This window comes from Erithacus rubecula, assembly GCF_903797595.1.
Source record: "Erithacus rubecula genome assembly, chromosome: 9".
Lineage (NCBI taxonomy): Eukaryota > Metazoa > Chordata > Aves > Passeriformes > Muscicapidae > Erithacus > Erithacus rubecula.
The window spans coordinates 32770914-32785578 of record NC_136660.1 but is presented as its reverse complement, the minus strand read 5'-3'; the positions used below and the strand labels follow the sequence as shown (position 1 = coordinate 32785578).

The window sequence follows — 14665 nt, the reverse complement described above, 5'->3', positions numbered from 1 at the left end:
CCAAGATAAAAGTGTCAGGCACCCCCCAATCGATTCCCATGCAGTGGGAAGTTGGAATTCTTTCTTAATTGATGCTGTGACACAGATGAGATTGGTGAGGAGCCAGAAGTTAAATGTGATCCATGAGTTGAACATGGACTCTGTGTGACAAGGATGAGGAAAATGAAGGTGCTGCTCAGGAGAAGCACAAAGGCTCCCTGGGACTGGGGTCCTGCCTCACATTTACCTCTCTCTCACAGCTGTTTTTGGGAAGAGCAGCAATTTCCTCACTCCCTCCACATGTGGGATTTTGGCATTAATGATCCCACTAATGGATCTTAGAGAATCAGGTATTAGAGCTTGAGGAGGTCACAGAGGCATCTTACCTGGATAATCTCCATTTATAAAAAATCCATTAAAAATAAAAGGCTTTCATGACAGCACCGAAAGAAATATTGAAGAAAACACTACCCCCTGTGCCAATCGATTCCCAAAACTCCAGGGGAAATTATTATCCTTGTTAATGGTGAGAAACTGAACCCTGGAGCAATGAAATAACCTGTAAAGAGCAGCTAGTGACAGCAGCAGCAGTGGAAGGCACAGTGCACTCCACAAAGCCCAGCCTGGATAAAACAGCCTCAACAGCAGCTGGATGGAAAAGTCTGCATCAAACATTCTACTTTCAGCCCAGTAAATCCTGGGAAAAGCTTAAGAATCCATAACAATCCAGAGGCCAGAAATACTAGTGAAGAGAAAAGGTGGCTGAGGGAGCTGGGGAGGGGCTCAGCCTGGAGAAAAGGGGATCAGGGGGAAATTCTGGCTCTGCACAACTCCTTGACATGAGGGGACACTGGGGGGATTTGGGATCTGGGAACAGGGACAGGAGGAGAGGGAACAGCACCAGGCTGGGCAGGGGAGGCTCAGGGTGGAATAATTTATTCACCAAAATGATTTACAAGCACTGGAAGGGCAGTTTACAAGCACTGCCCAGGGCAGTGGTGAGGTGCCCATCCCTGGGGGGATTTAAAATCCATGAGGATGTGGCACGTGGGGACATGTGACACTGTCACCTTGGCAGTGCTGGGCTGATCTTGACCTTTTCCAACCTTAACAATTCCATGACTCCACCACTGTGGGCCTGGGAGGAGATGTGGCTAATTACTCACCCAGAGGCTGCCAGCATCCCACGCTGGGTGATGCAGCAGCAGGCACGACACTGATTTTATTACCTGCCTGTCAAGTCACATCTCAGTCGTGCACTAAGCTCTAATCTGTTCTCCAGACACTTAATTCACCAAAGATGCTTCTAATAAAAGTGAACTCAGCTGCTCTCTGAAGCCTTTCCTCATCATTCCAGCAGATAGGATGCAAATTCTGTGATATCAAATACTTATGAACCCTTGGCACTCTCTTCTCTCACAGATGCTTTTTCAACTCTCAGCAACAACAGCTCAGGCAGAGATAGAAGTGAAGTGGCAAACACGTTTATTTCTGATCACTGAAGGAAGTTTTGATAAAACTCAGAAGAGCTGAAGTGTCTGTGCTGTTAAGCTCAGGAAAATGAAATCTGGCAGATGAGTACACCCAGGTCACAGTAAATACTCAGTTTCTCCTGAAATTCAATCCCTGTACAGACAAATTAAACCCAGAGCAGCCCAGGCTGGAGAGGCAGAGCTGCCTCATTTTCCTACCAGCTCCAGGGAGCTCCAGCTTCCCTGAGTCACCTGAGCCAGACAAGGATCAACAGCAGAGTCTAAGCAGAATTTCCAGGCTGAGCTACTGAGAACCCTTGGACACATCCATTTTGCTACAGTCCCAGGTACTGCATCCTCAAGTGAGTAAAGAGAAATATATATTTTTTTTTTTCTAGCTTTCCTGAGTCACTGCTGCAGCCAGACAAGGATGAAAAGCAGAGTTTAAGCAGAATTTCCAGGCTGAGGTAGTGAGAATCTTTGGACACATCCATTTTGCTCAAGTCTCAGGTAAACAGAAATACGTGTGTGTATATAGATATTTTTAAGGGGAAAAAAAACCCCAAACCATTGAGTTGGTATCACTATAGCAATGACTTTATGTTCAGCTGAACCCACAAAAAACATGAGACACAATTATTAACAATTATAAATATTAACAAGAGTGATGTGCCTTCCCACGTGAAGATGGTGAATTAAATAGGCAGAGGTGGCTTGATTTCTTAAATCACCTGATTTTTAAAAGTTTTTTTTTGCTTTTCTGCAGGTTTACAGTTGTTTCAAGAGAAAGTAAATTTGTTTTAGAGAATTATGGGATGGTTTGGGTTGGAAGGGACATCAAAGACCATCTCATTCCATGGGACACCTTCCACAGACCAGGCTGCTGCAAGTCCCATCCAACCTGGATGGAATTTTTCCAGGAATATCCCTCTAAATAGTTTTTTTGGGACCACTGAAGGCAACACATGCTCAGGATACTCACCCAGGTTGTACCACATGTCCCTGATCTCAAACCCAATCTGCCTTCTCATGTCTCCGTACCTTAAAAAGGAAAACAAACCCATTAAACCATTAAAAGCATTAAAACAAACCCAGCATTAAAACAAAACAAATCCAAGTCCTACAAGCAGATAAATCTCATTTCAAAATCAGATTCACTCTTCAAAAAGAGATGAAATTCCAGAGTGGGTTCTCAAATTGGACCCACACTACTGAAATTACCTGGCTGCCCCCAGCAGCTCAGCAATGCTTCTGGAAACATCAAAATTTGGAGGAAAAAAATCTTTCCAGGCTCCACAATTCCAACATTCCATGGTCCCAGGCAGAGGTGGGAGCCCATCCACCCTCAGCACCTCCCACCTGGGTCATTTCTCACCCCCCTCCCTCTCCACAGAACAGTTTGAATGAGTGGAAATCACCCCAGTGCCTTCCTTAAGGATGGGATCAGCCCCATAATGAGCTCCAAGGATGCATTTGCTACCAGGAATATTTGCAAGTTAAAGATCATTACTTAAATAACAAGCTGAGCCCAACTGTAATATCTGGTAACTTGTAGGATTTCTGGGGGATAACAGTGAGACACCCTGTCATTAATATGGATTAAAGAGAATCTTCTGCATCATTAAGAATCTGTTATTATCTAAGGCTTAAATGCAATGTTTAGCAAAACCTACAAATTACAATAATTAAATTTTAATTATTAAATATTTGACGTTTTAATTGAAATATGTACTTAAAAAGATGGGTGAGTGTGATATTGAATTAACTGATTAATTATATCCCTTTTGACACAGAAGTGCCTTCACACAGCAATGAAAGTGCCTCCAGACCATGCATTTATTGCATCTCAAATTTATTGTCTTGGTTCCTGTCTCCAAAACCTGATTAAACTGAAAATAACAATTTGCAAATTCATTATCAACGAAGATTTACAATTTTGCAAACTTTATTAAGCAACCACTTCAAATGACTTAATTTATTTACTTCTATTAGCAGTGAGAAATGCCTGTTGATTCCTTGAATTCCTTCAGTGAGACAAACTGCTCTGTTTATTATAAAAATCTCTCCAAGAAAATTTGTGCCTGTGGTTCCCCTCCTGACAAAGAGGAATTATCACTCCACAAATGTATCTGACAGCAATTTCCAGCCCAATTACAGCTCAGCTTTTGGCTCTTTGTTCAGGTCAGGAGTCTGAGCTGAACTAAAATGTTCTTGGTAGCTGCTCACTAACACTGGGCAGAGAGAGCAAAGGGATTCTAAATTTAATGAAATAAAATTTACTTGCAGCACCATCTCAATTTCCTAAATAAAATACACTAGCCTTTACAATAGCAGCTCCATTTCCTTAAATCAAATCCACCTGGTTCTGCAACACCAGCTCAATTTCCTTAAAAAACCTTTATCTATAATGTTATTTATGGTATTTATAGCACAAGCCCCAAACCCTGAGCTCTGCTTGACACCACTTTTCCAGTGAACTTGTAAATATTCCTGTTTCATCAAGGAAGCCCCACAAGCCTCAGGCAGAGCAGATCCTGAAGTGCTTTAAAATTCTCTTTCAAGGCTCAGGTAGAGCACAGCTTCCAAAGGAAACACCTCCAAACTCAGGAGGAAGTGCTGGAGTGTGCAGGGCAAAACTTGGCTCCCATAAAAAGGGATGGGATGTGGAGCCCTTCCAGAAATTTCTGGTCAAAACCTAAAAGCCACATGAGCAAAAAAGCATTTCAACAAGTCACTGCAGCAGTGATGAACTGTTCCCACTCTCCCTGGGATTTCTCTCATGATAATAACTGACAATTCCCTGAATTGAATTGGGAAGGTGAAGGGATACAAAATGCATTTTCTGTCTCTGTACAGACACATTTTATTTATTGCACACACCAGGAGTCTGAGCTGTGCTTGTTCAGGGAATCACAGCTTGGAAATCCCCATTTTTGTGACCTCACTGCTATGGGAGCATCCAGCTTTTCTAGCTGCTCTTCCCAAATCTTATGCACAGAAAAAGAATCCACACACTCTGAAATCACAAAACTGGCTCTTTGCAGAGCTTGGTGCTTCATCCAGTAACAATGTCACTACTGTGGAACACCAATAAAAGGCAGGAGAAATATCAACAGCACAAGTGGAGGTGAAATGGAGAGTTGGGAACATTTCCTCACTCAGAGGAAATTGGAATTTGTTGTTCAGGTGGAGTTTCCCACCCCTGGAGGGATTTAAAAGCTGGAAGGATGTGGCACTTGGGGACATGGGGCAGTGCTGGCCTTGGACTCTGTGATCTTAGAGATCTTTTCCACCTTTAATCACTGTTTAAACAAAATCTTCATGTTCCACTCTTATTTCCAGGCTTTTTCCCCCTTTTGGCAGCTCTGTGCTGTGGGATTCTGACTGGCAGTGGGGGGGTTGGAGGCAGGGAATGAATCCCTTAGGAGCAGGGAATGGTTGGACTTATCCCAACCCATCCTTCAGGGACTGCCCAGTGGAAATGGCTGGAGAGACCAAAATTCCCTCTAAACAGAAATCAGGGATTGCCAATAAAGAGCAGATAAAAAAAAATGAGGTTAGAAGAAGCACAAAGTGATTTCAAAATGCAATTTCATAACGTGGCAACACTTCTGAGAATCTTGACTTTCTGAACATCCTGCAGCAGCAAACACTGAATTCATGAGGAATAAATGGTGAAATTCAGATCTCCACACCAGGGCAGAAACACACACAACACTTGATTCATGGTTTTCAACCCAACCTCTCATTATCCCTTGATTGCATCTCAATTGGAATAGATTTAGCAAAGAAATTAAACTGAAATTATGGCAGTAGACCTCGAGTTCCTGGCCATGATTTAAATGATGAGCAGGACTTACTTGTTAAGGATTTTCGCTCTTTTAGCACTTGAAAAATTCTCCAGTTGTAAAGATTCTTGTGTGAGAAAAGCAACAGCCAGGTGGAAATAGTTGTTCCAGAGCTGAAAGCCCCCAAAATGACAAGAAGAGATTTCATTAATTCTCTGAAATGTTTCTCTCCACGCCTACAAAACAACTTAAAAGTCTCTAAACTATGCACATAAATATTTAAAGGAGAAAAGAACAGACACCACAGAGATGGTGTTTCTTAATAAATTCTTAATACAGCTCCTGGTTGTCTTTATGTTTCCAACAAATATTTCCCAGCTACAAATCCCAATTCTTGGTGTTTTGATGGTTCAAGCAGAATCCCAACCCAAAGCCTGCTGTGATTCTGTGATTCTGTGACAAGACCCACAGGTCTGAGCCTGGAATGATTTAACTGGGATAACTGGGATTCACAATGATGAATAAACCCACCAAAACTCCATGTTTAGGGCAAAAATGTATTACATGAATATCATTTATTCCATTTAAAGCTGGGAGTTTTTTTCTTACCTGTAACTCAAAGTTGGTTTGATCAAGGAATTTTTTGTTTAGCATATCTGCATACTGATTAATTGCTCGCAGGAAGACTCTGAAAGATCAAGAGAAAATTACATAATTACACACTTCTGGGGTACCTTTGTATATTTGGCATCCCAATTAGACACAAAATCTGAGTCTGTCTGGAAAGTGAAATTTGAGGCTGATACTTGAAAAGCAGTGTGATCTCACCACTGGTAAGTGTACAGAATTCTATGCAGATGTTCTCCAAATTAATCAAGTAAATTAGCATATGCAGAAACAGAGGGAGTGTTTGGGATAAAATCACTTGTCTTTAAAATATCTTTTCATAATCAAGAGATCATTAAAAATTCAGTTTATTAGCACTATATAGACATCCATTTTTAAAGTTACAGTGTTGTGTCTAACCCAGATCTGGAACTGCTTGTATTTAACTTTAAGGTCAAGAAAAACACGTTTTTAAACACACGAGAGAAAAAAAAAAAATCCACTTATGGCACAAGAGAAATGCTGCTGAAGGACAATCTTTAAAACATTGTTCACTGCTCTACTTCCAAAATGCTAATTCAGTACCCATTGTAATTTCTGCAGTTTCTAAAAGGTTTCTTAAATTGTAAAAGGACTTGGCCTGACAAGCTTGAAAGAGAAAAACCAAATGGCACAGGAGAAGTAGGGCACTACATATTCATGGTGCTGAAAAAGAAACTGATTATTCCTTGGTAGCCTGATCTCTATTTTCAAAACAAACATGAGATTTCCCCTGTAAACCCAAAATTGATGCTGTGCAGCTGCCAGTTAATGCCAGACAAATCAGCTGCTCTTTGGAGAGATTTGTGTCTCCTCAGAGTCCCCAAAAAATGATGAAAACCTCTCCTGACACCTTCTGGGTTTGTTTTTTTCCCCACCCCAAAACCAATCTTGAAAAAGAAAGTTCACTACTGCAAATAAAAAAGTTGATTTTCCTTCAGGCTGGCTAAAAAAAAAAACCCAAAACCAGAATTATTTAAACCAAACCAGCTAGAAAGGGTTTGCACTCACTTTGTGATACTTAGTAATTTCTCCTGAAAAAAATTTAATATTTAGCTGAAAGTTTGGTACCCAAGAGAAAAGAAGCCTCTAGATAATGCACAGGCAACATGTTGGAAATAGATATTATTTATAAATATTTTTATATGGCCAACATGTTGGAAATAGACATTATTTATAAATATTTTTATATGTTGCCAAGAGATTATTTAAGAACATATTGATGCATTTATATAAATATATCAATATGTACATAAATTCATGAATACATCAATATGTACATAAATTCATCAGCATTCTAGGAGACTTTATTTATTTATATATTGAAATAAATTAATAAAGGAAAAAATTTGATGCCACTGGGATGTATCTGTAGCATAAGGTCAGATCATCCCCATGGCAGAATTATGGAGGGGAAAGGATCTAAATGGGAAAATTAAAATTTAAATCCACTAATTTAGCTGTGGCATAATCTCATTATTTTATATACTATTATTTTTCTTTTAGCTGTAACTCATTTTTTCTCTTAATTCCAGGGATACCAAAAAAGAACAAATAATACAAATTCTGCTGTATTTACCTCTGGAAAAAGAGCAGAACACAGAATGTGTTCAACTGGAGCTGGAATTAAACAACCCCTGGGTGTTGGGGGGTTTAGGAAGCCAGGAATTCCTCCAATTTTCCATAAAGGAATATCCCAAAGAAGAGATGGAGAGATTTAATGTTGATTTTTGAATTACTGAAAACCCAATTTATTTTTTATTTGATTTGATCAATCCTTCTGTGGCTGGATAAAACACTTGCTACATAGGGCAGTGGAGAAATCCCAGTGACAGTCAATAAAAGACCATTATTACTACTATTATTATTATTATTATTATTGTTATTATTATTATTATTATTTCTTCTTCTCCTACTCCCACTACTACTACAATTACTATTACATTCTATCTTCATTTGCAAATCAAATGTCATGCAAATCTCACAGCACTTTTCAGGGTATTTTAGCACCTCCAGTGCCAAGAGCAAACAGCAAAATTAAGATGTTTTTTATCTAATGAAGCTAATTTTTAAATAGATATTTATTAAAATATTGGCAAGGAGAAGTAGCAAGTTGCAAGATCACTGCTCTGAAGAGAGAATTTCAACCGTAAAACATCATGGATGAATTCCTGGCTGTAACCTGGGCAATGCTTTGTTATCACCTGAGAAGTTGCTGCAACTCATGAATATAAAAATGGTTCAGGTTTATGCCCAAATAAAAATTGAAAGAGGAAGGTGAAATAATTTATCATTCCAGGTGTTAGTTAAACCCTCCTCCTCCTCCAAAGCACGTCCTGACAATTTTCAGGAACTTCACTGTCCAAAGTTAGAGAAAATGGAAATGAAGCAAAAAGTGGCTCTTCAGAATAAGTGGAATTAACCCAAAAGCAACAGTTCTGTACTGAAGAAGGAAGGAACTGGCTGCTGGAACACTCTCAAGGATAAAAGGTGCACTTGGACATCACTGGGCCAAGGGATAAATAATCCAAACTCTCAGCTGGAGAGCATCCCTTGCAGTGCCAGCCCTTATCTCCCTGTAATTAATAACCAAGATTGGCTCCCAGTTGCATGTGCATAAAAAGAAGTGTTCTTCTCGAAATTCAGTTTCAATGAACAAAAGAATTTATTATCCATGTCAGGAAGAGGCATAGAAGTTAAACTTTAAAAAAAGGGAGAAGTTCAGAGCCTGGAAGCAAACACAATGGACTCTGCTGCCATGTAAGACAACAAAACCTAATCCAAATGTACTGGCAAAGATTTGTGAAACAAAAGACTTTATCATGCCAATTAAAGGCAGGAAATTAACATTTTCTATGATGTGATTGGAATAGAAGGAATATGATTATGGAAGGAAGTCACTTCAGGATATGTGGAAGAAAGAAGGGCATAAAAATCCATCAAGGAACAAAACCAACACTCTGGACAGAGGTTTTTGTGTGAGCTCTGGGGAAGGGGGGGTGGGGATGGCTCCAAGGGCATCCAAAGATTCCTCTTGTCTCTTCTGTTGTAGTTTGATCCTCTGAGGCAGGGCCTGACCTCTTATTCTGTGTTTAGTGACCTTCCCCAGACCAGAATCAGAATTATTTTGGTTGGAAGGGACCTTAAATCCCCCCCAGAGTCACCCCATCCATGGCAGGGACACTTCACTGTCCCAGTGCTCCAACCCCAGTGTCCAGCCTGGCCTTGGGCACTGCCAGGGATCCAGGGGCAGCCACAGCAAACCTGGGAATTCCATCCCAGCCCCTCCCAGGGAACAATTCCTGCCCAAAATCCCATCTAAACCCATCCACTTCCAGCTTAAAGCCATTTTTTCTCCCCTTCCAGGCCCTTGTCCCAAGTCTCTTGGAGCCCCTGACAGAGATTTCAAGGTGTCCCCAAAAGCTTTTCTCTGTCAGCAGGATTTTTTTTATTTCATCCCTGTATCAACTCTCCATCATCCAGCAGGAACAGTGAATTACCCAGCACCTTTTGAATGTGACAATACAAGTGTGGCAGAGAGCTCAGCTGAGAGAAGCCAGGGAAAATGAGATGGGGGAAACCATGAAAGATCAACATTAGGAAATACAGGTGATAAAAAGCAGAAATTCTCAAAAAACCAAACCAAAACTCCAGGTGACCAAACCTCAGTGACCTGCTGGGTACATTCACCCTGCCCTGCCCTAGGCAATCCTCATTCCTCCAGTCATTTCTCCCCCTTTATGGCTCTCACTCCAGAGTTAATCCATCCAGGAATGAACTGACTTCAATTTCAGCTCCTGACTCCTGGGAATGTTTCCTGTTATTGATTATTATTCCCTTCCACCCATAGGTGCTTAATTGGTTTGTGGATTCAGAGATTGCTTCACCAAACAGAGCAAAAATTAATGGTTGGACTCTGTAGTTTTCCAAAAGGTTCTTTTTTCCCTCCAAACAAGCTCCCTGCCTCCAGGAGCTGGGAACATACATCAACTCCTGACTTCCAGTGGCAATGGTAAATGAAGGAGGGACAGAGGGATTGCATTTATAAATGGAACAGGAGTCACTGTGCCAAACAAGTCTTTTTTTTTTTTAGCCCTTTCACAGGTTCAGTCGCTTCTTATTCTGCCATTTCCCCTCCTAATTAGTCAAGTGCCCTGATTTGCTCGTGTTTAAAAACATTCTGTGCCTCGTTTGCTCTCACTCAGCTTCTGACATTGCTGGGGAGTATTTGCAGAGCTCAGGAGCTGAGCTGCAGGATGTAACACCCATCCAACTGCCTCTGCAGAAACACTGCTCTGGAGGGATCATCTACAGAGAAATAGTTAAAAAGTGGAAATATTTTTAAAGCCTGTGCTATTCTGTACATTATTTAGTTAGCTTCAGTACCCAGGGATTTGGATTGTTTATGCAAAATATTCCTGACAGGAAAATTTCTGACAGAAAAAGGAACAATACGAACTAGGAATGTCCTCCCCGCTATTTTTCCTTAAGCAAACATCAAAAAAAAAGAAGGAAAAAGAATGAAAATATGACTTTCTTGATGGCAGAATAATTATCTAAACAAGAATACACAGATACAGCTTAAAATACTTGTGGTTCAGGTGATAGTTTGATAAAAGGGAGGGAATTTGCAGTGAGGTTCTAAAAGGCACTATGATGATGTCACTCCAGTTAATTGAGATGGATGATAATGAATGCTTTATTGCAGCTGATCAGCCTTCCTGCACATCACCATGCTCCCCATGCCTCAGCTCCTGCTCCTGGACACAAATTCCATGTGCTCAGAGGAGACAGAGTCCTCTCCTCCTGTCAGGGGGTGTGGGAAGAACCTGGAAATCCCAGAGCACAACCCAAACCCCAGCAAAGGCTCAGGAGGCACCAAGAGCACAGCAAAGCCTCTGAGCACCCCTCAGCTGCAACCCCTCCACCCCTCTTGCACTGCTTTAAACAGCTTTCTTCTTATTTAGGAATTTTAAAAATTCCCTGGTATTCAGCCTCAATCTCTCCTGGTGCAATCTGAGGTTTTTCCCTCTCCTCCTGCTCCTGTCCCTGTTCCCAGATCCCAAATCCCCCCAGTGTCCCCTCCTGGCAGGGAGTTGTGCAGAGCCACAGGGTCCCCCTGAGCCTCCTTTTCTCCAGGCTGAGCCCCTTCCCAGCTCCATCAGGAATTCTCCAGCCCCTTCCCAGCTCCCTCAGGGATTCTCCAGCCCCTTCCCAGCTCCCTCAGGGATTCTCCAGCCCCTTCCCAGCTCACCCAGGAATTCTCCAGCCCCTTCCCAGCTCCATTCCCTGTTCTGGACACCCTCCAGCCCTTCCATGTTTGTCTTGTTGAGAAGGGTCCAGAACTGCCCCCAGAATTTGAGGTGTCTCACAAGAAATTCAAAATCATTTAAATGGCTCAGCCATTGCATCTCCCCCACTTTCCTCCTTTCCCAAATTTTCTCTCTTTCCCTCTTCACCTGCCTTTTCACCTCCAGACCTACCAGCTGCCCACCACAAATGAATTAATTTAACACTTCTTTATATTTACACATCCCTGCTCAATCCACTTCTTTCTCTTAAAGAACATTTTTAAAGTGTTTAAAAGATTCCTTGCAACATCCTCTAATTCAGCAGGCTAAAGAGCAGTCAAAACTTAAAAAAAAAAAGAAAAAAGAAAAGAAACTAAATCCTTGATCATTTGCTGCCTTTTGAATTACAATTCTTGGGCTGAGGATGATAATAGCAGAGAGTAATCCCAAAGAAGACTTGCTACTAAATACCCACATTAGCATAATCTCCTCATAATGCCTGCTCCACAGCAGCACAGGTGCTCCATGTCACTTTATTAACCTATTTTCTAACAAATATTTCAGCCCCTGCTTTAGCACATTATCTCCCATCACTGATAGTTCTCCCCTCATTTGTATTCCAGGCCTGGAGTCCTCTAAAACAAAGGGGACAGATGAATGAAAAATAACTGAGTTACAAAACGCTGAAGGACAAACTTGTGGGCTGACTACCAATAACCAGGGCTCTGCAAGAAGCACAATGGATGGTTTTTCCAAGGTGCCTCTGGAGCAGCTGCTCAGGGCTGTGCCCAGCTGGGGTTTGAGTCTCTCCAAGCACTGGGATCAGCTGGATAACCATGGATGTGCCTGCCCTCCCTCTCCTCCTATCCTGACTCTCTGTCTGAGGTCTCAGCTCTGGTTTTTGGATGACTTTGAGTGCAGGAAAGAAGAGGATTTAGCCTTCTATCCTCTTTCCCAAATCAACTTTGCCTCCTGGGATTTCATCTAAGATAGAACTCCATGGACAGAACTGTCCATACTCAATTTTAGCACCTGGAGAATTTTATGGCAGAGTAATAAAAGCTTGGAAATCGAATTTTCTAATGGAAATGCTAGCAGACAATTTAATTTAGGAGTTTTTAGCTAAAACTACAATGCTGGCAAAGTAGCATCTCTTGCAAGTGTTCAGTGTTACTATTCCTCTACTCAAAAGTTATTATTCTAAAGGAAGCAGACTTGATGAATTCCAAGAGACTTTCTATTGTGGCAGCTGGCAAAAACTCCCAACAGAGCTTGTAATTTCAAACAAATGTAATTTGTTGGAGTGCTGCTGGAAGGGATCTCTGCCATCAGGTGAGTTATTAAACAAGCATTTCATTGTAGTGCAGTGCTCTGTAAAATGCAGAAAGCCTTTGCTAGAACAGAAGTCATCACCTTCCCCTCTGGGGAGATCAGAGAATCCCAGAAGGGTTTGGGTGGGAGGGATTTGAAGCTCATCAGGGACACATCCCACTGTGCCAGGGTGCTCCAAGCCTGGCCTTGGGCACATCCAGGGATGGAGCAGCCACAGCTCCTCTGGGCCAGGGCCTCACCACCCAACTCTTCACCTCAGTTCTTGCTCTGATTTCATTTCACAGAGGAATTCAGCCACTTTTTGCAGTGGGAGAAACCAATATAGAAGATGATTTTTTTTTTTCCTATTGTACTGCTTTTCACATAAACGTCCAGTCTGAAAAGAGAAATAGTTCCAAGAGAAGTAATTCACAGAGAGGTTGGGAAAGGACATCATAGGCAAATTTTCCTGCAGAGCACAGAAAGTTCTGGCTGAATTTGGCAAAATGTTCTCAAATACTTGACAGTGGTTTGCAGCAGGGGAACCTCCCTTGCTCTGTGCTGGCAGCACTGGCCTCTCTCTGCTCCTTCCCCATTTCCATGGATACTGGAGGTGATTAAGGCCACTTTAGCTACTCATGGATAAATCAATAGAATTGATCTGCTACATTTCAAATTATTTGGCATTCTCATCCATCTTGCCATCAACTGGGAAGACAATTGCACCTGGCTAAACAAATGTCATGATGTTGCTTGGAAAAGAATCTCCCTTTTTCCCTGCAGGTATTTAATTTATCAAATTCCACCAGAGAATAGTAATGAGGAAAAAGAAAGCAATCTGCAAAGGTTGGGTTATCACCTCTTCAGTGCTGGGGTCACCAATCAGGTGTGTTCAGAAATTCCATTTGCTGAAGTTTCCCTCAAAATGTGAAGCTCATTCTGATGGCAGAAAGTTTCCATGGGAGCTGAATTATCCCAATGACTTTTATTTTCTAATGCAAGCAATCACAAGCCCAGAGGCCCTGCCCAGGAGAGCTGAACCTTCACAGAACTGGAATCCATCTGCCCAGCAGACACAGGCAAGCAGAGAGTCCCTGGGAAGAGGTTAAAATGGGATTTTCTGTAAGAGGTGAGTGGGATAAAGCACAGCAGCTGCTCTGCTGGGCTGTGCTTACACAGCTGACAGCTTTGTGAAGGGAACACTAATGCAGGCAAAGTGAAAAAACACCTTGCTGGAGCTTTAGGTAAGCCTGTGTTTGATCCAAAGGGTGGCTCTCAGATATTGAAGTGACACAAAAGGTTTCAGGGAGGCAGTGGGGTGTGGGAAGGAGGGAGCCAAGCGAGACCTCACCCAGCTGTTAGCATCTGGACAAGATCCCTGCTGTGCTGCTCCTCCCAGCTCTCCTCAGCACCCTGATGCTCTCTGCAGTGGAATAAATGCTTCACTAGGATGCTTCAATAGCTCCAGGAGCAGGAACCCCTCAATGGTTCTGAGCAGGATTTCTGGCTCTGTGGGAAGGGTTAAATCACCTGACACACAAGGCACTGAAACAGTCCCAGGTGACACAGCACAAAAATCAGCCCTGCAGGGCACAAAATGATGCCTTAGGCATTAAGTTTTAATGTTTTTCAGATTCTGTGCTGCATTAGTATATAACTCTGAATTTCCTATAAAGTTTAGCCAGTTCTCCTCCCAGCTCAGTCACACAAAACATTTCTTTCCCAGCCCAGAACCAAGGACATGCTGCAGCTTCAACACAAACAACAGTGAAACAGGAGAGAATCTGGGAGGGTGGGACTGCAGAACCTGGAGCTGGAATTGGACAATGAACCCCAATGTGGAAATGGACCCAAACTTATAAAAGAGCGAAACTCCTGACTCTGAGTCCATCTTGGGTGTAGCCAGGGCTGGGCTCTTGCACTGCCCAAGGTGAATACTTTAAAGGGCTTTTAATAAATCCCTGTTTTATTCCTTATTCCACCATAATGCCATTAATAATGTGGGTTTTTTCTGTTCTGCAGGACAGCAGAGGGACATTCCCAACCCCACAAAGAGATCCCTCTGCAGGGATCACACCAAGGTGTGGGGGCTGCAGGCAGCCTCTGGTGGGCTCCAGGCCAGGGAGGATTCAGTGCTGCCTTGGACATGCCAATCCTTCCCACAATTTTCCTGCTGGGG

General features: G+C 42.2%; 1 protein-coding gene across 2 annotated transcripts in view; it reads right to left on the bottom strand.

The window, feature by feature from the left end:
• Positions 1–14665, bottom strand: part of DOCK1 (dedicator of cytokinesis 1) — a 245380-nt gene that overhangs the window by 72927 nt on the left and 157788 nt on the right. For both annotated transcript variants that reach the window (XM_079312227.1, XM_079312226.1), the window contains exons 30-32: positions 5849–5927; positions 5312–5412; positions 2434–2492 (exon numbers count right to left, since the gene is read on the bottom strand). In XM_079312227.1, the coding sequence (XP_079168353.1) occupies positions 2434–2492; positions 5312–5412; positions 5849–5927 (239 nt within the window). The remainder of the gene's footprint in view (positions 1–2433; positions 2493–5311; positions 5413–5848; positions 5928–14665) is intronic.